Below are 25,174 nucleotides of genomic sequence, written 5' to 3'. Positions count from 1 at the left end.
GAGCTCACCGCCGAGCCGCCAGGCCGCCAGGCCGCATCCAGGCCGCCGGGCCGCATCTTCCACCCGATCTTCTTCCGCCCGGCCGCCAGCGGGCCGCCAACGGGCTCAGCGCTCTCGGCACCCCCAGCACCAGCCGCCAGCAAAGCCCCATACTCCTAGCATCCCGGCCCAGAGTTTAAAAGCTTTGAAAGTATGCAAATGTGAGTAGATAAATGACTATCACTTTGGTGGGAAGGTAACAGCACATGTGATGTCATGCTGACCACATGGTCCAATTGCCTTGAAATGGAGATGAGCACTGCCCCCTATAGTCAGCAACAATTAGCAGTGTAAAATCTGCAGGGACTCCTTTACCCTACTACAAGATAGAGATATTATTACCAGATTGGGGAGGGGGAGAGAGTGAGAGAGATCATAGATGAAAGACTAAATCTGAAGAACCCTGGGAAAGGAGGAGGAAGGGAAGGAGGAGGAAGTGGATTTTGAACTGAAGAATGATAGATTTTAAAAGTTCATAAATCAGCATCATTTGTGTCTACATGTTTGCATGCAGAAGATTATATTGTATTGTATCTACCTATGCCAGCTGGCATATCCAGATTTTAAGGTTTTTCCTGAAGGCTAAAAGAGGGAGGCAGATTTTACCTCCTGCAGCAAATATTCCAGAAGGCAGGAATCATGGCAGATATTCCAGAAGGCAGGAATCAAGGCTCTTCTCCTGAATCCCAACAACCAAAATTCCTTATGATCTATACTAGGCTCCTTCTACCACTATGACTGGAGTGGGCCAATTCCCCTTTCATTGGGAAAGACAGTTATACAAATATCCTGAATCGATGTCATAAAGGGCTTTAAAAATAATAACCAACGCCTTGAATTGAATCCCAAAACAGTTCAGCAGTCAGTGCAACCTATATACCAGTGATAATACATGTGTTGCCCTAGGGCTTCCAAAACTATCTAAATCATTGTGTTCTGGACCAATTGTAAGTTTCAAATATTTTTTAAAGGTAGCCCCATGTAGAGCATTTTACAATAATCCAAGCAGGAGGTGACCAGGATATGAATGACTAAGGGCAGGACCTCAAGATCCAGAAAAATGTGCAATAGATGCACCATATAAAGTTGTGCAAAGGCTGTCTTAGCACAACTGCCACTTGCTTTTTGAGCAGAAGTTGCAAGTGTAAGAGAACCCTCAAGTTGTGCGCTATCAAAATGATGTTGGGAAGAAAAAAACTACAGAACAGACAGCAAGGCAGGTCTCTTTCAAAGATCTAAAAAAGCAGTTGGTTCTATAACTTTTGTTCAAGGGTAGCATTCAATGTGCTTGATGGGATTCTATATTTCTGTAGTTCTACACTGTCTAGGTGGCTTTGCTTGCTGGTTCGCTCAAGTGCTATCATAAGTTTCTGCTTGATTTTGGTTACTGTTTGTTTGTATGTTTGTTTGTTTTTTAAAAAATAAAGTCTTGTCTGTCAATGGGTGGCCATATACATCTAGAACAAAATAGAAACATGTGGTGGTGTTGATGAGTGATATTCTTGCAACTATAACTATTTGAGAGTGAATTAGAAACTCATAAAGACACTAAAGTATATTTGGAGAAAACACCCAGTCATTTGTATAACGCTCTTGCCAATACAGTTGAAATATACACATTGACATTAAAAAAAGTCTCCTAGAACTTATTCATTCATAATGTTGCTCATATTTTCATAAATCTCAACTCTGGTTCTTTCATTTTCACCATTCAATATTACCAACAATATTTTTCATATTCACCCACAAGAAAATAAATGAATAAATTCATACTATCTCTCTTTATATTTTAATAATTTTATTCATGAATTACCAGCATGTACGCATCAACTTCACAAATTCATCCCACCTTCATTCAGATTTATTACAACCTTACCCATTCTTCTACTTTTATAGATACATGCCATTTTTTTTTCAAAGCATTATGTATTACATAGACCAAGCTGGGTCCAGAAGGATGGGTGGAACTTTAGGAAATTTAAGTTATTATGAAGTTACTTAGATGATAACAAAACATCTCAGATTAACAAGCTTTGGTCCAAGCTTTTTTAAATGCCTTTGGCCTGGATGATTACGTCTTCATTGACATATTAAAATATATTTTGGAGAGAAACCCCTGCAGTTGGTATGGCAAGAGTTAGTACATTCCAATAACTCTCTGAGTCTCTGCCTATTTTTTTTAATTTTGCTTTGATGAGTAACACAACTTCTCAGATTAACAAGCTTTGTTCCAGATACTGTGATTTATCCTTTTTAAATACTTTTGGCCTTGATGATTCATTGACAAACTTTAGAGATATGGCTAAAGCAGGGGTCTTCAAACTTAGCCCTTTTATGACTTGTGGACTTCAACTCCCAGAATTCCTCAGCCAGTGTGCCTGGCTGAGGAATTCTGGGAGTTTAAGTCCACAAGTCATAAAAGTGCTATGTTTGAAGACCCCTGGGCTAAAGCTTGGCTTCAGATGTAACATCAGTGGAGATCCTAGTGCAGGCTGACAGTATGATTATCACCATTCAGGAGTTACTTAAGACCTCAGGAATGCTGCTGCACCACAGATTACTGGATGTGAGATTACTCAATATGTTAAACTCAAGGAATCAGTTGGCATTGCTGCTGCTACATAGCATTCCTCATGTGTAGCAACCTCCCTGTCTGAGCTCCATGCTCAATGTCTGGGTTTCCAGTGAAGTTCCCCAGAGTCATGGCTTTAGGGTTTTTCAAGGAGTACATGGCCACTATGTCAATAATGGGCCTTTCCCAGATAATCCAGAGCCTAGCATAAGAATGTGATCACATAATTGATTTGATATTTCAGTTGAATCTAAGGCAATGTGACGTAAAATTGGGCGGGAGTTCTTGTTGTCTCACTTGTCACAGTTAGATCATGTCCTGATTACTATGGGATACTCTGGCACCACTATCCACTGCATAGAGGCAAGACCTATAATATCAGTTCATCCATAGTAACTAATGGACTTCAAAGTGTTTCAGAGGGAGATAGGAACTATTCAAACTGATTAGCTGCATGGTCCATCTGAACCCTTGCTCACCACTTGGAATAGAGCCTCTATTGAAGTCTACCTTAGGCAAGAGAAGCATCAGAATTTCCACCCTTATTAAGCATGCATATGGCCATCCCATAGCCCTCCTTTGGGTGTTGCATGCCTTCTTAGAAGGACTTGGAGAATCTTCTTCAGGGGCATGCAGAAGAAATTGTTCATAATTTAACAAATAAAATCACTTGAATTCACCTGATGCTTGTCTTGTTGCAGGTCTGGGGAAATGACTGGAATGGTTTGAATTTATAGGTAAATAATATGCATCCCTAGATCTTCCACACTAAATCTGTGAGGCTTTTTTGAATATTGTTGGGAAAAAGTTTAAGCTTGATAGAATTTCCCAAAAATCTAGATTTCAGAGCCAGAAATCAAACAGAATGATAAGCACCTCTTCATATGAATAACTTAAAAAATTAATGTTTTATCATGATCCACCTTACTCCTAACAACGTAAAAAAAGTAACAGAGAAAAAAGATATTTAAGAATGTCTTTTTATTAATTGTTTCTTGTTGTTTAAATCTGGCCTCAACACAATAATGTAACACTTGGGGAAAAAGATGCATCCTAGGAGTGCAGCACTAGAGGACAAAATGGAGAAGACCTCCACAGCCACCATGGCTTTACCTCTGGTGCTCAGGTAGGTTGGAACAAAGGAGACCCAAACACTCCAGAAGGCCAACATGCTGAAGGTGATGAATTTGGCTTCATTAAAGCTGTCAGGCAGCTTACGAGCCTGGAAAGCCACAATGAAGCTGGCAAATGAAAGCAGGGCCATATAGCTCAGGACACAATAAAACATAAAAACTGATCCTTCATTGCATTGTAGAACCATTTCTTCAGTTGTTGAGTGCATGTCTAATTCTGGGAATGGGGGAGAAGTTGATAACCATGCAATACAGATGCATGCTTGGAAGAATGAGCAGGAAAGGATAATAGAAACAGCAAGTCTTTTCCCCATCCATGTCCTCATCCGAGATCCTGGTTTGGTGGCCTTGAAGGCAAGAGAAACAAGAGCGGTTTTGGCCAACACACAAGAAATGGACAATGAGAAAATGAGACCAAATGCTGACTGTCTGAGGAGACAGGTCACTCTCCCGGGTTGTCCAAGAAAAAGCAAAGAGCAGAGAAAGGAAAACAAAAGAGAGAGGAGGAGAGTGTAGGTGAGATCCAGATTGTTGGCTTTCACAATAGGACTGTCTTTGTGCTTAATAAAAGTTCCCAGCACCCATGTTGTAATGAGGGAGAAAACTACACCAAGACAAGCTAAACTATACCCTAAAGGTTCTTCATAAGACAGAAAGTTTATACTTTTCAAGAGACACCCATTTCTTTCTTCTATGGATTTCATTTATTTATTCATTTATTTTTAAATTTTTGCTTTCTTTAAAACTTCATTTTTTTCATTGTCCATCCAATTTCCAAATATAACCTCAAAACTAATTAGCTGATTATCGTGTACTTATTTGTAATGGCACTCCACTTGATATTTCAAGTTCATCTCTATAACAACAAAATCAGCCATAGAATTTTTTAAAAAATAAGTAAATAAAATCATCTAATTGTTTAGAGCTTGGTATCATTCCCTTCCCTTCCCTCTTTTTCAGATATAGCAATATATCTAGATATTTTTTTACATTGTACAATCACTTTTATATCTTTATTGTTTCCAAATAAAAACAAATGAATATGCAGCCTGAAAACTAATTAGCTGAAAGCATTCTGCACAACACATTCACTAAAATACCCATATTGTGGCAATTTGAATAATGTTTCAAGCTTATCTGTATAACAACAAAATCAGAGAAGTTGTTAACATACCAATCTTATTTGAAATTTTTCCCTCTGAGCATTGAACACAATCATAACAGCAGAATTTTTTCCCTTCCTCCTTCCTTTTCTGATAACCAGGGTGACAATATTCATTGCACAGAGAGATGGGGAGCACCTAGTTTTCAATATCAAAATGTTGGAAAATGAGGATTTATTGTTTGGAAGAAAAATCACTTGTTACATTGAAAATGAAAGTTGCACCATACTTAGAATAAAATAGTCCAATCAATAATAGGAATGGAAGGTTCATGAAATAAATGGATTTGTGAATTTCCGGGTCAATATTGGAGGAAGTGTAACAAATATTGTTAGCAATATTACTGCAATTAGTTTTCAACAATTAAAGTGGGAAAATGTCATTTCTTTTTAATCTGTTTAGTCCTCAGGGGTTGCCTAGAAGAAGAATACCACAATACCAACAAAGAAGAAAAATAACAGCTCTCAAAAGAAACCAGCATGGCTGCATAAAGAACTCTCTGATAAATTGAAAGATAAAAAGGACAAGTATAACAAGTGGACAGAGGGGCACATAACGAAAGCAGAATATCAGCAAATAGTCCGAGCCTGCAAAGATGAAGTGAGGAAAGCTAAGGCTCAAAATGAACTAAGGCTTGTGACCAAAGTCAAAAATAACAAAAAAAGTTTCTTTCAACATGAAAAAAAAGAAAAAGGTTAAGGAAATGATTGGTCCATTAGTGGGGGAAAGTGGCGAGAAGGTGACAAGCAACAGGGAGAAAGCAGAAGTATTTAACTCATTTTTTGCATCTGTCTTTACACAAAGGGAAAAAAACAGTCCAAGCTATCAAAAACAGTACCATAAAAAACAGAATAGAAACACAAGTTAAGATAGGCAAGAAAATGGAAAGTGAGCACCTATCCAGCCTAGACAAGTTCAAATCACCAGGACCAGATGGATTATTATTATTATTATTATTATTATTATTATTATTATTATTATTATTATTATTATTTTAATTTGTATACCGCCCTTCTCCCATAGGACTCAGGGCGGTTCACAGCATATTAAAAACAAATAATATATCCAAAATACAAAAAATACACAATACAAAAAATACACAATACAAAAATACACCCCAAGGTTCTCAAGGAACTGGCAGATGTCATCTCAGAACCACTGAACAAATCTTATTGCATTCTTTGACCAAGTGACAAAATTAGTGGACCAGAGGAATGCTGTGGATATAATTTACTTGGACTTCAGTAAGGCATTTGATAAAGTAGATCACAACCTACTACTTGATAAGATAGAAAAATGTGGGTTAGACAGCATCACTACCAGATGGATTCGAAGCTGGCTGACCGGCCATACTCAGCATGTGGTCCTCAACGGAACTGCATCTACCTGGAGGGAAGTGTGTAGTGGGGTGCCCCAGGGCTCTATTCTAGGCCCAGTGCTCTTCAACATCTTTATCAACGATGTGGACGAGGAACGATTTGGACGAGGAACTCATCAAATTTGCAGACGACACGAAGCTGGCAGGAATAGCCAACACTCAATAAAAACCAATGTATAGATATAGTATAGGTGGTACCTTGCTCAATAGTAGCAACTGTGAGAGGGATCTCGGAGTTCTAATGGACAATCACTTAGATATGAGCCAGCAGTGTGCCAACATGGTGTTAGGCTGCATTAACAGAGGGATAGAATCAAGATCACATGAAGTATTAATACCACATTACAATGACTTGGTAAGGCCACACTTGGAATACTGCATCCAGTTTTTGTCACCATGATGTAAAAAAGATGTTGAGACTCTAGAAAGAGTACAGAGAAGAGCAACAAAGATGATTAGGGGGCTGGAGAATAAAACATATAAGGAACGATTGCTGGAATTGGGTATGTCTAGTTTAATGAAGAGAAGGATGATGGGGGACATAATAGCAGTGTTCCAATATTTCAGGGGCTGCCACAAAGAAGAGGGAATCAAGCTATTCTCCAAAGCACCTGAAGGCAGGAAAAGAAGCAATGGATGGAAACTAATCAAGGAGAGAAGCAACCTAGAACTAAGGAGAAACTTCCTGACAGTTAGAACAATTAACCAGTGGAACAACCTGCCTCCAGAAGCGGTGAATGCTCCAACACTGGAAGTTTTTAAGAAGAGACTGGACAGCCATTTGTCTGAAATGGTATAGGGTATCCTGCCTGAGCAGGGGGTTGGATTAGATTACCTCCAAGGTCCCTTCCAACTTTATTATTATTATTATTATTATTATTATTATTATTATTATTATTATTATTATTATTATTATTATTATTATTATTATTATTATTATTATTATTATTATTATTTTTAGTAGTAGTAGTAGTAGTAGTAGTAGTAGTAGTAGTAGTAGTACATTTCTTAACCTAATGAGCCCAACTGAGAACAGTCATATAAATTCTCCTTGAAACCAAACCTGGTTAAATGATCGATGCCAAATGATCATGTTCTCATTAATGACTAATTCCTGTCCTTGCAGAGCATCAGGATCCACTTTTCCAATCTTGTGTCTCTGGAAAGTGGAATTGGGAAAGATGACTATGTTGATGATATCAAATCCACCTTCCATACTCATTTGATCATAAAAAGTCAAGGCCTCTCCAAGAGAATTATTAAATGTCATGCTTTTAAGAAATTGGTGGAGCTATCATATTGGGAATAAAAAGAAAATAGAAAGATAAAGAATAGAAAGATATGAGTAATTTTATCTTAGCTGCACTCTACATTTGAGGAAGAAAACAGTAAACGTCTATTTCTCCAACCTCTTGAGATCCTCTTTCCTGCCCTCTGCATATGTGGGGAAAGAAGGATCAGATATTTCAGCTTGAGCGATCAAATGTCAGATAAACAGAATTCTAATGTCCCACCTCTACTCCTTTCCAGTACAAAAACTTTTATCCAGTGGAAAAATAGTTTCCAGAATCAGGTTCCCTCTCTTGTCTCCTCCTTTTCTAAGAAACCCCACCTGATTTGCTTCTGATTTCCAACCCATGTAGTAAGGACAAAAAAAAGCCCTACTAAATAGGATTCACATATTAGGTAACAAGCCTAAAAACTACAGGAATTTAAAAACTAGGAGCTGGATCTTCATTAATACTTGCAACCTTAAGATGTTCAAGGAGTAAAATGGATGGAAATAAAGTTATAAAGACTAGCTTTTTTCCAAAAGATAAGATATTCTATTCAATTTTGATAGTTGCTTCTTCCCTATTTAAATCATACAGCATAACTTTGTATTTACTGTTATCTAGTACAAAGTATTTCTATCAAACAAATCACCTGCCATGGTTTTACATCTTCATATTTTGATGATTTAGGCCTCCTCAAATGCCTGTGATTAGACTGAAGTAAGAAGAGAGTATATAATGCTTGAGCCAATACATAGACAGCATTATAGATACTATAGCTGTGCCCGGTCAACTGCATCTCAAAAAGATATCCAGGAATGTCCTCCAGTTTTTCCTTTCCTGTGCAAATGTCATTGTCCAGTATGGTCGAATGAGGAGATGGCAAGGAACAATCAAACAGCTGTTCCCAGAAAAGTGGGAAAAATCCATCTTCTTGAATCCAAGGAGGTTTTATCAACTTCAGGAACTCCTTGAACTCTAAAATTTCCTTTGAGTGAATTGTAAAACAAATGGCACCATCAAAGAACTGTTGATCCCACTTTCTTTGCATTCCTGTTAAGACATAATCAATCTGGGCAGTCATGATCCACACTTTCCCCAAGGAACTCTGCTCAAGTCCAGGATCAAACATGAATATAATCGTAGTCACCCATACAATTGTCAAAGAGTCTCCACATACAATAAAGATATTGATCTTCTTATCAGCTATACTGTTATAAATATTTGTTGCTTTCTCAATCATTTCCTGAAATTTATCCCATTGTGTTAAATGTGGAATTCTTTGAATGGAAGCAGAACAGATTCCATGTTGGGAAAGGAGGGACTCCATGATCTGTAGGAAATGTTCTCCATTCCAATTATCAGTAGTAAAGATCCCAATCCAGGTCCAGCCAAAATGTTGAAGCAGTTGGATAATCCCAATGTACTGAGATGATTCATTTGGGACAATGGAGTAAAAGGAAGACATCCTGGCATTATAACTATCCAGAGGGGTAAATGATCCATAAATCAGCTAAAAGAAAAAAAACACATTCTGTAGAAACATAATATCAAGAGCATATTTTCTTCCATTTTTCTATTCATGGAAACAATCTTTTGTAAGGTTATTCAGCTAAGTAATTATTTTCTAGAAGGGAGAAAAGAATGTCTTATGTTTATTCTTCAAATGCCTACCTGTGGTATCTTGTATAAGCCTACAATGTCTGCCATGTAGGATGAAGTTTCAGAGCTGAGTCCCCCAATAATGGCTATGAGGTTTTTCATGATGTCACATTTGTAGTTGGGGACAAATTTCTGAGATTTGAAAAGCATGTCCAGAGTGGTCTGATAGGTCATCATTGGGTGATAATAGTTGTCATGGATATGGAAGCCAAGGGTGACATTAGACAAGATTTGTGGATTCTTATTGATCTCCTTCACAGCAAAGGCCAAGGAAAGGACATGTTGGTAGAATTTTGTTAATACCCTATAATTAAAATTATTTCACTCTTTTAGATGTTAACTTTAAAGAAGATTTTATATCTGAACAATTGTAATTGCTATAACTGAATTAATATTCAGTTATATCAATATATCAATAACCTCTCCTTCTCTCCATGTTTAAGATAGGGCTATTCCATGTCAATTGGGAACTCTGCCAGAATGAAATATTTTCTGTAATTGACATGGTTGCAGAATAAGTCAATGTATTTGCCAGTTCCCACAAACTAAAATGTCCTCCCGTTTCAAAAAATGCACTTTTCTTACAGGCTTGACATTATATAAGAGCCTATGATATTTCTCTCTTGTACTTGCCACCACCATAAACTGGATTACCTGATCTAATTTTGTACCTTTGGCAAACAGAATTTACATTTGGAATGTCTGGAATTTCAGAGATGTAGAAATACCCCGGGAGAAAAAGAGTTCTCATTATGCAAGAAAACAATCCACCTTTCCCTATTTCCCTCCATGCATTAAACTTTCCTGACTGCTATAGAGGAGCAAGATAGAAAATCCATACTCTGGAAGTTCAAAAAACTCTTGAGAAGGATCCTTCTGAAATGAAACTTCATTAAAATGGTAATGTATCATAGAAACCATCTCGCCAAGAATGATGTTTCCTTCTTGATACCACTCATACCGAGTAGGTATTGGCTCCCCCACATAACATGCTGGACTATTCACTCTTACTATTGGGATGACAAAAAGAACAAGAAGAAACATCTGGGCAGCAAAAAATCTTCCGAAATATTGATTTTACTTTAATCAGAATTCTGCATGAACAAATATTAGCCAGACTAAGTACATCACTTAAGAGCTTTGTTACTATTCCTTATGTATAACAATAATATAGATTGATACATGTCCTTTATTCAGATTGTTAAAATCCGAATAACATTGTGCTCAAATGATGGCACCCTGGTACTATGAGAAATCACAGTTTGAAGTAAAAAAAATAAATTGTGGACTCTACCCTTTCCAATTCTTACACTTATTTGCAACTCTCTATGGGATAAAACCTTTATATGTTTTTTTCATTGTCACTATTAGATTGTATGTCTCTGCTTCAGATGTTTACATCATAGACCAAGTGAACAAATTACAGTTACTAGAATAATTCTAGTGGAGAGATCATCAATTTTGCTCTGCATGTCATCTATTATTGAAAGAAATGATATAATCAGTAGTGAAGTAATCAAGATTAGATGTGATTTTATAATTGCTCAGGCACTGCAGCTTTCCCCAGAAGCAGTTTTCTCTTTTTTTCAAAGTTCAGCCAGTGTCAACTTTGCAAACAGTTTATCTCTAGTAATCCAACTTTTAAAATATTCAACTTAGAAGCACACAAAGTTATTTATAGTTGTTATTTCTACAGTAAAATCCACGCTTCAATAGAATTGTTTCCCAGTATTTCCTTTAGTAAACAAACATTTTTTTTAAAAAATGTGGACTTTCCAAAGAAGAATATTGTTGATAGGTTTGTGTGTATGTGTATGAGTATGTGTGTGTGTATCCATGCATTCATACATACACTGAAGGAAAAAGTATTTGATCCCCTGCTGACTTTGTATGTTTGCCCATTGACAAAGAAAGGATCAGTCTATAATTTTAATGGTAGGTTCAGTTTAACAGTGAGAGACAGAATAATAACAAAAAAATCCAGAAAACACATTTCAAAAAAGTTATAAATTGAGTCAAAAAAGTATTTGACCCCTTTGCAAAACATGACTTAGTACTTGATGGCAAAACCCTTGTTGGCAATCACAGAGGTCAGACATTTCTTGTAGTTGGCCACCAGGTTTACACACATCTCAGGAAGAATTTTGTCCCCCTCCTCTTTGCAGATCCTCTCCAAGTCATTAAGGTTTCGAGGCTGACATTTGATAGCTCGAACCTTCAGCTCCCTCCACAGATTTTCTATGGGATTAAGATCTGGAGACTGGCTAGGCTACTCTAGGATCTTAATGTGTTTCTTCTTGAGCCACTTCTTTATTGCCTTGGCCATGTGTTTTGGGTCATTGCCATGCTGGAATATCCATCCACAACCCATTTTCAATACCCTGGCTGAGGGAAGGAGGTTCTCACCCAAGATTTGATAGTACATGGCCCCTTCCATCGTCTCTTTAATGTGGTGAGGTTGTCCTGTCCCCTTAGCAGAAAAACACCCCCAAAGCATAATGTTTTCACCTCCATGTTTGACAATGGGGATGGTGTTCTTGGGATCACAGGCAGCATTCCTCCTCCTCCTAACACAGCAAGCTGAGTTGAAGCCAAAGAGCTCGATTTTGGACTCATCTGACCACAACACTTTCACCCAGTTCTCGGAATCATTCAGACGTTCATTGGCAAACTTCAGATGGGCCTGTACATGTGCTTTCTTGAGCAGGGGGACCTTGCGGGCACTGCAGGATTTCAGTGCTTCACAGCGTAGTGTGTTACCAATTCAGTTTCTTGGTGACTATGGTCCCAGATGCCTTGAGATCTTTGACAAGATCCTCTCATGTAGTTCTGGGCTAATTCCTCACCATTCTCATCATCATTAAAACTCCAATGAGGTGAGATCTTGCATGGAGCCCCAGACTGAGGGAGATTGACAGTTATTTTGTGTTTCTTCCATTGTGAATAATCGTACCAAATGTTGTCACCTTCTCACCAAGCTGCTTGGCGATAGTCTTGTAGCCAATTCCAGCCTTGCGTAGGTCTACAATCTTGTCCCTGACATCTTTGGACAGCTCTTTGGTCTTGGCCATGGTGGAGAGTTTGGAATTTGAATGCTTCTGTGGACAGGTGTCTTTTATACAGGTAACAAGCTGAGATTAGGAGCACTCCCTTTAATAGAAATCTTGCTGGTTTATAGGGGATCAAATACTTCTTTCACTCATTAAAATGCAAATTGATTTATAACTTTTATGAAATGCGTTTTTCTGGATTTTTTTGTTGTTATTCTGTCTCTCACTGTTAAAATAAACCTACCATTAAAATTATAGACTGATCATTTCTTTGTCAGTGGACAAACATACAAAATCAGCAGGGGATCAAATAATTATTTCCCTCACTGTACATAGGAAAGAGATATGAAAAATTCTCTGAATCATGAAGAGATTTTTAAAATAATGACTATATACATAAATAAGCAAATTCTCTTCATCACTAAGATGTGTAGGAAGCCACAGCAATAACCAAACAAAAATAAAAAGAGAGATAAAATATGAGAGGGAGGAAATAATGATATTCTAATATCTCAGATATCATTATCAAACCAAATCTCTATAGTACTCAGATTATTGTGTCTGTAAATTTTATTGGCCAAAACTTTTCATCCTAGGACAAAATCTTTTTTAGGCAAGGTACTTCACATGGGCTAACTTACAGAATGTGTCCAACATTTAAGACCCATGACTTTGGTGAAATTGAAATTTGGAAAATTTTATAAAACATTTTCTGACATAAGGCAAAATGCCATAAAACATTTCTTGTGGTATACAGTTCAACCTGCACTATTTTTGAAGCATATACACCTCTGACTATTGCTTTACATTTTTAAGAAGTTTCCCAGTGAAGGAATTCATTGGAAGCTCCTCTATTTTTAAGCCATTGAAGAATTAATAAGAAAATATCTCTGAAAGAATGACCCAACAGGTCATGGTTGTATTTTATATTCTGAATTAAGATAGTTAAACAAAATGTTCCAATATCTCAGGGGCTGCCACAAAGAAGAGGGAGTCAAGCTATTCTCCAAGGCGCCTGAAGGCAGGACAAGAAGCAATGGATGGAAACTGATCAAGGAGAGAAGCAACCTAGAACTAAGGAGAAACTTCCTGACAGTTAGAACAATTAACCAATGGAACAACCTGCCTCCAGAAGTGGTGAATGCTCCAACACTGGAAGTTTTTAAGAAGAGACTGGACAGCCATTTGTCCGAAATAGTATGCCTGAGCAGGGGATTGGACTCGATGACCTTCAAGGTCCCTTCCAACTTTTTATTATTATTATTATTATTATTATTATTATTATTATTATTATTATTATTATTATTATTATTATTATTATTATTATTATTATTATTATTATTATTATTATTATCTTTCTTTCTGTGTCCATGTGTTTATATTATTGTAAAAAAAATCTATTGGTTAAAATTATTTTTGCCATGAGGATTAGGATTAGGATAGTGCTGACCCTGCTAGCTTTGGGGGGGCCTTAGTGTTATCTGAGCTTCGTTGTTTCCTTGCAGACATTTGCTTTATTGGTACTTGCTGGCTTTTTCTAAAGCTCTAAATATCTAGTTCTGTCCATTGGTCTGGGACAGATGATACCTGTTTTGCTGAAGTGGTACGAACTGGCTGGTGGGATTCAGCCAGTTTGCACCACTTTGGCAGAACCGGTAGCTAATTTTTTGTTGCCCAGGCCCATAATGGACTTCCGGAAGCAGCATCCACACAGAGAACCAGTTGTTCACATATTTGAATCCCACCACTGGTCTGGGGTCCTGAATATGTGAAGGGTCCACTCTCCTAGTTGTATTAACAACCATTTGTTGCAACATTCTATAATTTTATAGAAATATTGATACACCTCATCCCCATAACTCTAGGAAGAGATTATACATATGTCATCAGGGTCATCTATAAGTTGCCAAGTCAGGATCTGATGATGTTATCTAGATTGGGTAGTGAAACATATGCAACAAAACTGCAAAGCTCAGAGAGCACCAAGGATCCCTCATTTCAATCCTGAGCTCCTTTATTGGGACACTGTCCTCTGCAAGAACCTGTTCCTGTATTTTATATTCTGAATTAAAATAGTTAAATCTAATGCACCATCTTTCTTTCTGTGTCCATGTATGCATATTATTGTAAAAAATATCATCTGATTTTTAAAATTAGTTTTATTTCAGAAAGAGGGGAAACACTTTGTGAAATTGACAATTAACATGTAGATAGATTTTTTTTAAGATCAGCTAGGGGAAAGTATTTTAATAAATAATTAACTCTTCCTGGAATTGGTCCAAATTACTACCATGTATTTATTTGCTCAAAGCTCCTGAGATTTTCCAAAAACCAGTGAAAAGCAGAAAGCAAGTTTGAAAGAGGTTATAAACTAATCCTGGTTCCATGGAGAGCTTGGGGTAGTGGGAACAGCCAAACAGGGCTATTGTGTTCAGCATCCATTTGCTCCAGCATCTGTTCTCTCTTTGATCAGACTAATTTAAAACGTGAATTGTAGATGTCTCAGTCATTATTCAAACACATGTCTGTATCTCCACTGAAGTGAAAAGTTTAGATTGATGCTTTTCTCTTTGGAAGTGTGTTGGGAAAATCCAGTATGCTAGGTCAGATCCATTGGTGTGGATTGATATGTTGGAGACAACTTTTGGAAGATATTTTGGCTGCTGATGTATTGTTCATTCTGATGTTCCCAGTGATCAAAATGAAAGCACTCAAGTGTCCAGAGGTTGATCCCATTCCAGTTCCACATGAATGGTACCAATCAGGTGATCTCCTCATTGGAGGGATGGCTTCACAGAACCTCTATGCCTTCAGTGAACATACTTTTTATGAACATCCATCTCAGGAGCTCTATGAACTTTCAGAGTAAGCAAATTCCACACCTTTCTTCTTCTAAATATCCCTTATTTCTTCTCAACTTTTAAAGATGGTGACACCTATTCCTGTAAAGAGATGTTTAAATAAAGCAGATGAAAACTTTACCTGGTCAAGTGCTTCTTGGCTGAAGGCTCTATAAGTCTTTTTTCCCCTCCCATCTGGATACTTTATTGTGTTTTTAAGATAATGTCATGAGAGGTTGATCATGAATAGCTAAAGAAAAATTGATTACAAATCTCTAAGACAAAGGAACTTAATGAAATAAAGAATTCTTTAAAAAGATCCCTCTGTTAACTAAAATAAGAATAAAATTGATTTTCTTTCAAGAGAGATATATCCATAAGAAGGAACATTAACCTCCAACTTTAAATAAGTTTATTTGAAAGACAAAGTTAAAAATGTACCTAGAATGCTCTTCATAGCTGAGGACATTGTAACTGAGGAAATTTAGAAAATAAAACTGCATGAAACATGGTGCTCAAGAAATTCTTAACTGAAAGTTGAAATGTTTATCTCAAATAATAACACAATGTTTGAAATGATCAAGGAGATTTCTTCATTGGAAGGATGGCTTCAGCGAGCATTCATTTTATGAACATCCATCTCAGGAGCTCTATGAATTTTCAAAGTAAGAAAATCCCACACCTTTCTTCACCTAATAATTCCTTGGTTTTTTTCCTCAGTTTTTCTAAATGACCATACCTGTATCTATGAAAAAAAGTGCCTAAAGAAAGCAGAAGAAAGCTTTTCTATGATCAACCTTCAGTTTTTGAGAGTTTCTGGCTGTAGGTTAAATAAGTCTTTTATTTCCCATCAATTTTGTTTTAAATAAAATGTTATGTAAGTTAAACATAATGGCTAAATAGCTAATTACAAATCCTTAAGAAAGGGGATTTAATAAAATGAAGAAATATTTTAAAATATATGGTCTCCTTATTAAAGAAAGGAATAGAATTAATTTATTTTTTTCCAGAAAAGAAATGTATCCATAAGAAGAAGAATTAATACCCAACTTTAGATAAGTTTATTTAAAAGATAAAATTAGAAATTTACCCAGGATGCTCTTCATAACTGAAAAGGTTACAACTGAGAAATTTTAGATAGTTAATGTGCATAAAAGATGGTGCTCAAAAATTTGTTATCTGAAATTTGATTTTTTTTCTCAAAGTAAAACACATACCATGAATGCTTCATATGAACAGTTCTTTGATGAATATTTATCTCAGAAATGGTTTGAGATTCTATATTACTTTTTCTCACTTTTCCCAGATCACAACATTTTCCCAGAAGAAATAATAGGGGCAGTGTAACATATAAACAGAATAATAGAGTTGGAAGGGACCTCAGAGATCTTCTAATCCAACTCCATGCTCAGGCAGGAGACCCTATACCATTTTGGATAAATTTCAATCTCTTCTTAAAAACCTTCAGTGATAGAGCACCTACAACTACTGAAGGCAAAACCATTCCACTGATTAATTGTTCTCACTGTCAGCAAATTCCTCCTTAGTTCTAGGTTGCTTCTCTCCTTGATTAGTTTCCATCTGTTGCTTCTTGTCATGCCTTCAGGTGCTTTGGAGAATAGCTTGACCCATTAACCCATTTCTTTCATGAATTTTCAGAATGTTTTTCACTCCATACTAAATGTGAAAGCTGTTCTTTCACTAAAATATCATAATATTTAGAAGGGGGAGAAGTGGTGAGAGTGTAGATTGCAACAGAATAGTACGACACTTAAGATATGATGGATGAAGATTCATACAGCGAAAATAATGTTTTTGGTGAAAGAGTGGAAATGAATGAATGAAAGAACAAGCATCTAATTTCAGTCTGACTTTCTTTTAAATATAGAATTACAAATATATTTAGAGAATTGAAGGCAGAGTTAGCCCATGGTAAGATGGGCACCCAATGAATTTGATAACGTTAAATGTATGTATGTATGTATGTATGTATGTATGTATGTATGTACATGCATACGTATGTATGTATGTATGTATGTATGTATATATGAATATACTTCTCAGTACTTTTCTATGCATTGCAAAATTGTTTCATGAAAGTCTTTCTTTATTTGCAGTGTGATTACAAAATTCTACCAGCATGTCCTTTCTTTGGCCTTTGCTGTCAAGGAGATCAATGAAAACCCACAAATCTTGCCCAATGTTACCCTTGGATTCCACATCTATGACAGCTACAACAATCCTAAGATGACCTATCGGACCACCTTGGACTTACTTTTCAAATCAGATAGATTTCTGCCCAACTACAAATGTGGACTTCAGAAAAATCTCCTGGCCACCCTTGGAGGACTTGGATCAGATACTTCATCCCATATGGCAGAAATTCTAGAGTTCTACAAAATTCCACAGGTGGGTCCAGGGGTGAGGGGATTTATATTGTTCATGTTAACCGATTTCAAGAATTAATCAATTAATTAAGTGTGCCCAAGAGCATCCTTAAATTTTCATTCTCATAAATCTTATTTAAGATTTAACAAGTGACTAAAAATAAAAATTAGATTTCTTGGTGCAGAATGGAACAACTCACTGTGGCCAACTCACTATGGCCAACTCACCATGATCAACTCACAGCAGGACAACTCGTCACTGGAGAATTCAAGAATTAAATTTAATTATTCTAAATAATTAAAAAATATTTTATTTTTTGTCACTCACATTTCATTTTGTCCCTCCTTTGACATCCTTTCTTTAATGATTCTATTCCATCATTTCTTCTATAAGAAACTTTTCCTCTGGTGAGTTGTCCGTGGTGAGTTGGCCACAGTGAGTTGTTCCAGAAATTTAACCATATTCTCAAAATTTGAGAAATTAGGGATCAGGTGTAAATTTTAATCTTTCAAACCAGTTTTTGAAGTGATGCATAAAAATGCATGACCAAAACAAAAAAATTCTCTTTAACTCCTCTGTACAATGTCTTGATGTTTTCTTTTAGCTTACCTATGGATCATTTCCCCTGGAAGAAATTGATAGCTGTCAATCATCTTCACTTTACTTTATGGCCCCAAATAAAGTTCCTCAGTATATCGGGATTATCCGATTACTTCAACGATTTGGATGGAAATGGATTGGGCTCTTTGCTGCGGACACTGAGAGTGGAGAACACTTTTTGCAGAAATTGGAGCACTTATTTTTCCAGCAGGGAATCTGTTTAGCTTTCATACAAAGATTTCCGAAACTATTGCGTTTGGATGACCTGGGCAAATTTAATGATATAATGTTTAACTTTTATGCACATTTCACAGATGTTAAAACAAATATGTATATCATCTATGGAGAATCTTTTACACTTGCGTGGCTCACAGCTCTCAAATCTGTATGGGATGCTGCAAATAAAGGAAATGCATCTTTAAGCAAGGTGTGGATCACCACAAGCCAAATTGATTTTATGCTACCAGGATCCCAAAGGGATTGGAATCTCCAGTTTTATGATGGGGCCATTTCCTTTCAAATCCATTCAGGTGAAAATCAGGAATTCAAGGAATTTCTTCAGTCCATAAAACCATATTCAACCCCTGGAGATGGGTTTCGAAACCATNATCTCAAAAAAATCTTTGCAGATAAAATAGCTGAATCTCCAGAACTACAACCTTTTAAGGTAACTTATCTCCAGCAAAGATTTTTTTTTCTTTTCAATGAACAACTTACTTCAGAATAATTTAGCTCACAAAATGAGCTAAGCATTAATTTCAGGCACAATCTATTCAAATAGTTGTGTTAAAAACACTTAATGACCTTGTCTGCTCCAATTAGATTAGACTTAACTTTCTTCTCAATGGTCTTATCAAGGCATTTTAAAGTGGTACTATCACTTCACATGATTTTGATTCTATCCCTCTGTTAATGCAGCCTAGAACTGTGTTGGCTTTTTTGGCAGCTGCAGCACACCGCTGGCTCATATTTACAGTAAGTGATTGTCCACTAGGACTCTGAGATCCCTCTCACAGTTACTACTATTGAGAAAGGTACCACCTATACTATACCTATGCATTTGGTTTTTCTTGCCTAAAGAAAACCTTATTTTTTTCACCATTAAATTTCATTTTGTTAGATAGCACCCAGTTTTCAAGTCTATCAAGATCTCTGTATCTTAAGCCTATCTTCTGGAGTGTTGGCTATTCCTGCCAACTTGCTGTCATCTGCAAATTTGATGAGTTCCCCAATTATCTCCTCATCCAAATCATTGATGAAGATATTGAAGAGCACTAGACCCAGAAAAGAGCCCTGAGGCACCTCACTACACACTTCGGTCCATTGAGGACTACACGTTGAGTGTGGTTGGTCAGCCAGTTCTGAATCCATCTGGTGGTGATGCTGCCTAACCCACATTTTTCTGTCTTATCAACTAGTATATTGTGATCTACTTAATCAAGTGCCTTACTGAAATCCAAGTATATTATATCCACAGCATTCCTCTAGTCCACTATATAATATAATAGTTCTTTGTTTTCTATTGGCATTTTGTCCAATGAACTGCATAATGAGTTTGGGAAATAAAACATGAAACTTCTCATATGTTGTTTTTCCTTATCTTTGTTAATTCAACTTCATTGTTTTCTTTTTCTCTTTCAAGTAGCTCCACCAATTTCTTCAAGACATTTCTTTCAACAACGCAGCAGGAGAGGGAGTGTCTTTTAATGAGAAGAGGGAAGTTGCAGGTGGATTTAGCATCATCAATATGATCGCTTTTCCAAACAAGTCCATTAGGACCGTGAAAGTTGGAAAGCTAGATCCTGATGCATCTTATGGAAATGAATTGATCATTAATGAAAATCTGATAGAATGGCACAAAGGTTTTAATCAGGTATAGAACTGCATAAATGTAGAGTATTTTTTTTACAACTTTTTTAAATAATGAAAAAGGTTTCAGTTAAAATGTCTCCAACTGATCTCTGCTGGTCATGATTCTCTTTATAGCACGGGTGTCAAACTCGCCACGTCACGTGACGTGTCGCAACATATCACAACTTTTTTCGCATTGCTGGAGCTGGGGTGGGTACAGCCTCTGAATGATGCAACTGGCCCACGGGCCGACAGTTTCATACCCCTGCTTTATAGGATGCCTAGTTGAGTGTATTTTCAGCTGATGAAACAACTGAATAACTTCGCAATTACCTGTGCAAACTTTTTCATGTTATGAGCAGGTTCTTCCAGTTTCTCTGTGTAACGAATACTGTCGTCCTGGATATTGGAAGAGAAAATCTGAAGAGAAAAGCTTCTGCTGCTACGATTGTGTTCCATGTCAACAGGGGACGATTTCAAGCAAGATAGGTCAGTTATGGCCCTCTACAAAAATCATTGGGCAGCGAAGGAATTGTTTCATCAAATATTACCATTGGTTGAGCTGCATATATTTATTTCTTACTAAAATTGAGGTTTTCTAGCATGTAAAGCAAGGAACACAGGTAACTCCTATAAATCTCAGTTAGTAATAATCTCAGTTAGTAATAATCACTCAGGTTTTAAAATAATATATCTTGCAGAATATTGTAAACCACACAAAATCTCTTCTGATATGGCCTTTTTGTGCCAGATATAAGAATACGTAGTGGGATACAAACATAATTAATTTTTAGTGGTCCTGCAGATCTCATTTGTGGAACAAGAATGTATAGTGAGTGGTTCAGCAATATTTTATACGGTGGTCATCCAAGTATTGTATGACAATATAATGCATATTGAGGGGGAGAAAATTGAACATTATCTAATTAATTGTTGTAAAATTTAATGAAAATTTCAATATTCAACATGATAAAACTGTTATATTGAGGCTACTTTCAACCAGTGTATATAATATGAAATCCTTCAATTCTTTATGACACTGTCTACAAAGAAATTGTTTCATCATTTTTTTATTGTTAAGAATGATTCTTTGGTGCAGGAAGTAATTAACTAATGTTAATCTTATTGAGTAATATTCCCCAAATTTTGAAAATATCATAGTGGCTTTCAAAATGTTGAGAGCACCATTTTCAAAACACTTCCTCCAAATTTCAAGGAAATACAAATTGGGATATTAAAAGAAAGGAAAGAAAATAATTATTTTTAATTCATTTTAGATATAGGGTTTTCATTTGGAAACTACATATACGTACCCCATAGAGGATTTGGAGACTTATTTGTTTGAGGGTGAAGTTTTGTTCTCTGAGTTTGGGGGTTGGTTTCCAAATGTTTTGTTACCAGGCTAGGTAACATCTTTAGTGGAGTTAAATCACACTGACATTTCATAAATGCAGCTGAAGATGTTACCTAGCCTGGTAACAAAATGTTGAGGAACCAACCCACAAGCTCGGAGAATGAATTTTCACCCTCTTCCTACACTCGAGCTACAGATATTCGCCATTATTGCAAACTTGTTTATTTAGTTGTCTCTTTGCTAAATTTGTTTGCCGCCCATGTTGCATAAGGGGACCCGTGTTATGTGATAGTTATAGACAGAATTATATGAAAATATAAACAAGGACATTTGGAAAAGCATCTGAACTGCTATGTTCCCTGTAAAACTGAATGAAAAATAACAAAACAATCAATATGTCAGGGCCCACTTCAAAACCTCATGCTAAGAAAGCAGAACTCATGGAAGCAGTTTCTTCCAAAAGGAACTTTTATTAGGAGAAGCTGATAGCAGGCATAATACACAGGATCTGAGGGTTTCCTGCTCAGATCTATAGGTTAAAAGTGTCCCAAGCAAACCCCACCCCAATAGTTCATCCGGTCAGTTCAAATGGGCCAATCCCCAGATGTTAAGTCCATTGTGGGAAGGACACATTAAGTCCATTGTGGACACATTAAGTCCATTGTGGACACATTAAGTCCATTGTGGAAGGACACATTAAGTCCATTGTTAAGTCCATTGTGGGAAGGACACGCCAGGCTGTCTCAGGATGTTTTGTTGGGTCTTCACACCTTCCCTTCTGAAAATAGAGATAAACCAGTTGCCAGAGGTGCATTCCTTTCTTCTCCCCCCTTTCAAGCTGACATCAAGGGGGAAGATAGTTCAAAGAGCATGTATGCAGAAACAGCAAAAGTGTTACAGTGTAGCGATAGAGGAAAACAAAGAAATAGCCCGCAGAGTTTCCCCCCTCCCCTCCAGGAGCATGGCAGAACCCAGAAGTGTAGAAAGATTAGAGTTAGAATTAAAATTAGAAAGAGCCCCCTCAGAATATGGGTTCTGATACAATATTATCTATAGATCACAGTCTATTAACTAACTAATTAATTAAGTATATTTCTAGATGATCCAAGCCAGTGGTTGGATTCAAATATGTGAACAACTGATTCTCTGTGTGGATACTGCTTCCGGAAGTCCATTCTGGGCCTGGGCAACAAAAAATTAGCTACTGGTTCTGCCGAACTGGTGCAAACCGTCTGAATCCCACTGATCCACGCCCAAATGACTCTGGGTAATTTGACAAACATCAAATTATAATAATAACAATAAAAAAGAGAACCAACAGAGAACAGCAACCAAATGTTCTATCACCTAAATTTAAATTATGCATTGTAATGAATTTCTGCAAGTTCACACAGTTTCATGCCATTAAATTATAGATTTTGGGGATATAACTTGGAATAACATTTGAAATACAGATACAGAGGGAAAAGATCACAAAATGAATATCAGGCTCAAACCATAGCATAAAATATTTATTAAAAAGTGATAAGCAGGAAATAAATGAGTTTTCTTTTGATCCTTTATCCAGATACAGAAGATTGTTTCAAATGTCCTGAAGATCAGTATCCAAACAAGGATCAAGATCAATGCCTTAACAAAACAATGAGTTTCCTGTCCTTTGAAGAATCTTCAGGGATTAGTCTGGCCTCAGCTGCTGTTTTCTTCTCCCTCATGACAACCAATATGCTCGGAATTTTCCTTAAGCGTAGAGATACCCCCATTGTCAAGGCCAACAACCGGGACCTCACTTACATACTACTCATTGCCCTTCTGCTCTGTTTTTTCTGTTCCTTGTTATTTCTTACTCAACCAGGAAAAGTAATCTGCCTTCTCCGTCAACCAGTATTTGGCATCATTTTCTCAGCTGCTGTTTCTTGTGTGTTAGCTAAAACTATTACCGTGATTGTAGCTTTCATGGCTACTAAGCCAGGTTCTTCAATGAGAAAATGGTTGGGGAAAAAATTGTCTCTTTCCATTGTTCTTTCTTGTTCGTTTTTTCAAGCAAGTCTTTGCATTCTGTGGCTGGCAACATCTCCTCCATTCCCTGAGTTAGACATGCACTCCCTTAAAGAAATCATGATTTTGCAATGCAACGAAGGCTCCATCTTCATGTTCTATTGTGTCCTGGGCTACTTGGGCTTCTTGGCTATTGCCAGCTTTATTGTGGCTTTTCTTGCCCGTAATTTACCTGACAGCTTTAATGAAGCCAAGTTCATCACTTTCAGCATGTTGGTGTTCTGCAGTGTGTGGATCTCCTTTGTTCCAACCTATCTGAGNACCAAAGGAAAAGCCATGGTGGCTGTGGAGATCTTCTCCATCTTGTCTTCCAGTGCTGGGTTATTGGGATGTATCTTTTTCCCCAAATGTTTCATCATTATGTTCAGGCCAGAACTTAATAGCAGACACCAACTAATCAAACAAAATAATTAAATTAGGTCTATATTTTTTATGACTTACATGGCAAGAAAATTAGCAAAGAAAAATTAAAGATTAGCCTCTTCAATTTTCCTTCGTATTCTCCATTCTATATCAACATTTCTGTTTTGTGGTTGTAATCTCTCCTCCATTTCCTAAATTAGTTGTGACCTCAGTTATTGAACAAGTGATTCTACAATGCAACAAAGGTGTTTTTTTTTAATCTTTGTTTTACCATGTTTTACCACTTCTTGTTGGTAAAGGCCAACATATAGGACTTTTGGTCTTCAGGAGCTTCATCATCAGTTTTGTTGCCTATAAATTATCTTTCACTTCTGATAACTCACTTTCATTGCTTTTAGCATGTTCGTCTTTTTCAGAGTGTAGGTCTGTTAACCTATCTGAGCACAACAGCAAAATTCATGGTAGCTGTGGAGATCTTTTCCATCTGGGTCTCTAATGCTGCTTTTCTTGAATATATCTTTTTCTCTTAAATGTTTCTAATTATGCTGAGATCCAAGTTAAATAACAGGGAGCAATAATAAAAATTAAACTAAATAATTTTTATTAATTTATTAAATTTATTGGCTGAGTGTCTTACCTCAGAATAACTCTAATTATGTATTTTTCTCAGTTTATTGCCAAGATTTTACATTATACTATATGTTAACCACTAAATTTGGCCTTCAGTTCGAGTCATTTTACAAAAAAGGAAAGAAAGAAAGAAAGAAAGAAAGAAAGAAAGTCATAAAATTTCTGAAACATGTTTTTTTATGTCCTGAAACTTAAACCTTTTTGCTATGCTGCTCTACTACCATTCTATCAAATCAGTTTTTAATACAAATTAAATGAAAAGAAATAAAATATTATTATTTTTCTTTGTTTATTATCCCCTGATCTTTTTTAGAGCCTCTTTTAATGTCTGGTAAAAGGACAAAATCCAGACATAGACTTTTGTGACACTCCCTTGGTTTAAAATAAGTTAAAAGGTGTGATTTATTTTTATTGTTTGCTTAATTTATGGTTGAGTTAAAAAATAGAAGCACTTGGAAATTTAGTAGGCTAAAAGAACAAATAGATGAATGTGTGAATGTGGTACATCATTTGGTAAAGGAGGAAGGCTCTGAAGTAGAGAGTTTGATACTACTGTTAGTTAAAGGAATAATATTGAAGATTAATGAAAACAAGTGATTTGATAGATCATCTCATTTTTATTTTCATTCATTCATTCAATCATTCATTATAAAACAATTAAATCAATCAGATTGTCTCTAGTAATCCAACTTTTAAAATATTAAACTTAGAAGCACACGAAGTTAGTTACAGATGTTATTTCTGCAGTAAAATTCATGGTACAATAGAATTGTTTCCCAGTATTTCCTATAGTGAACAAAGGATTTTTTTTTAAATGTGGAA

At 36.4% G+C, this 25,174-nt stretch overlaps 1 protein-coding gene across 1 annotated transcript; it reads left to right on the top strand.

Annotated features, from left to right (window-relative positions):
- Positions 1–14,867: 14,867 nt before the first annotated feature.
- LOC114923374 (vomeronasal type-2 receptor 26-like) lies at positions 14,868–23,773 on the top strand. Its single transcript, XM_029286257.1, has 6 exons — positions 14,868–15,136; positions 17,229–17,520; positions 18,104–18,766; positions 19,745–19,972; positions 20,313–20,439; positions 22,872–23,773. Exons 1-6 carry the CDS (start codon positions 14,868–14,870, stop codon positions 23,771–23,773), a joined length of 2,481 nt encoding a protein of 826 aa, XP_029142090.1.
- Positions 23,774–25,174: the final 1,401 nt, after the last annotated feature.

This window comes from Protobothrops mucrosquamatus, unplaced genomic scaffold (genome assembly GCF_001527695.2).
Source record: "Protobothrops mucrosquamatus isolate PMUCROS unplaced genomic scaffold, P.Mucros_1.0 scaffold3197, whole genome shotgun sequence".
NCBI lineage: Eukaryota > Metazoa > Chordata > Lepidosauria > Squamata > Viperidae > Protobothrops > Protobothrops mucrosquamatus.
This window is presented reverse-complemented; position numbering and strand designations above follow the sequence as displayed.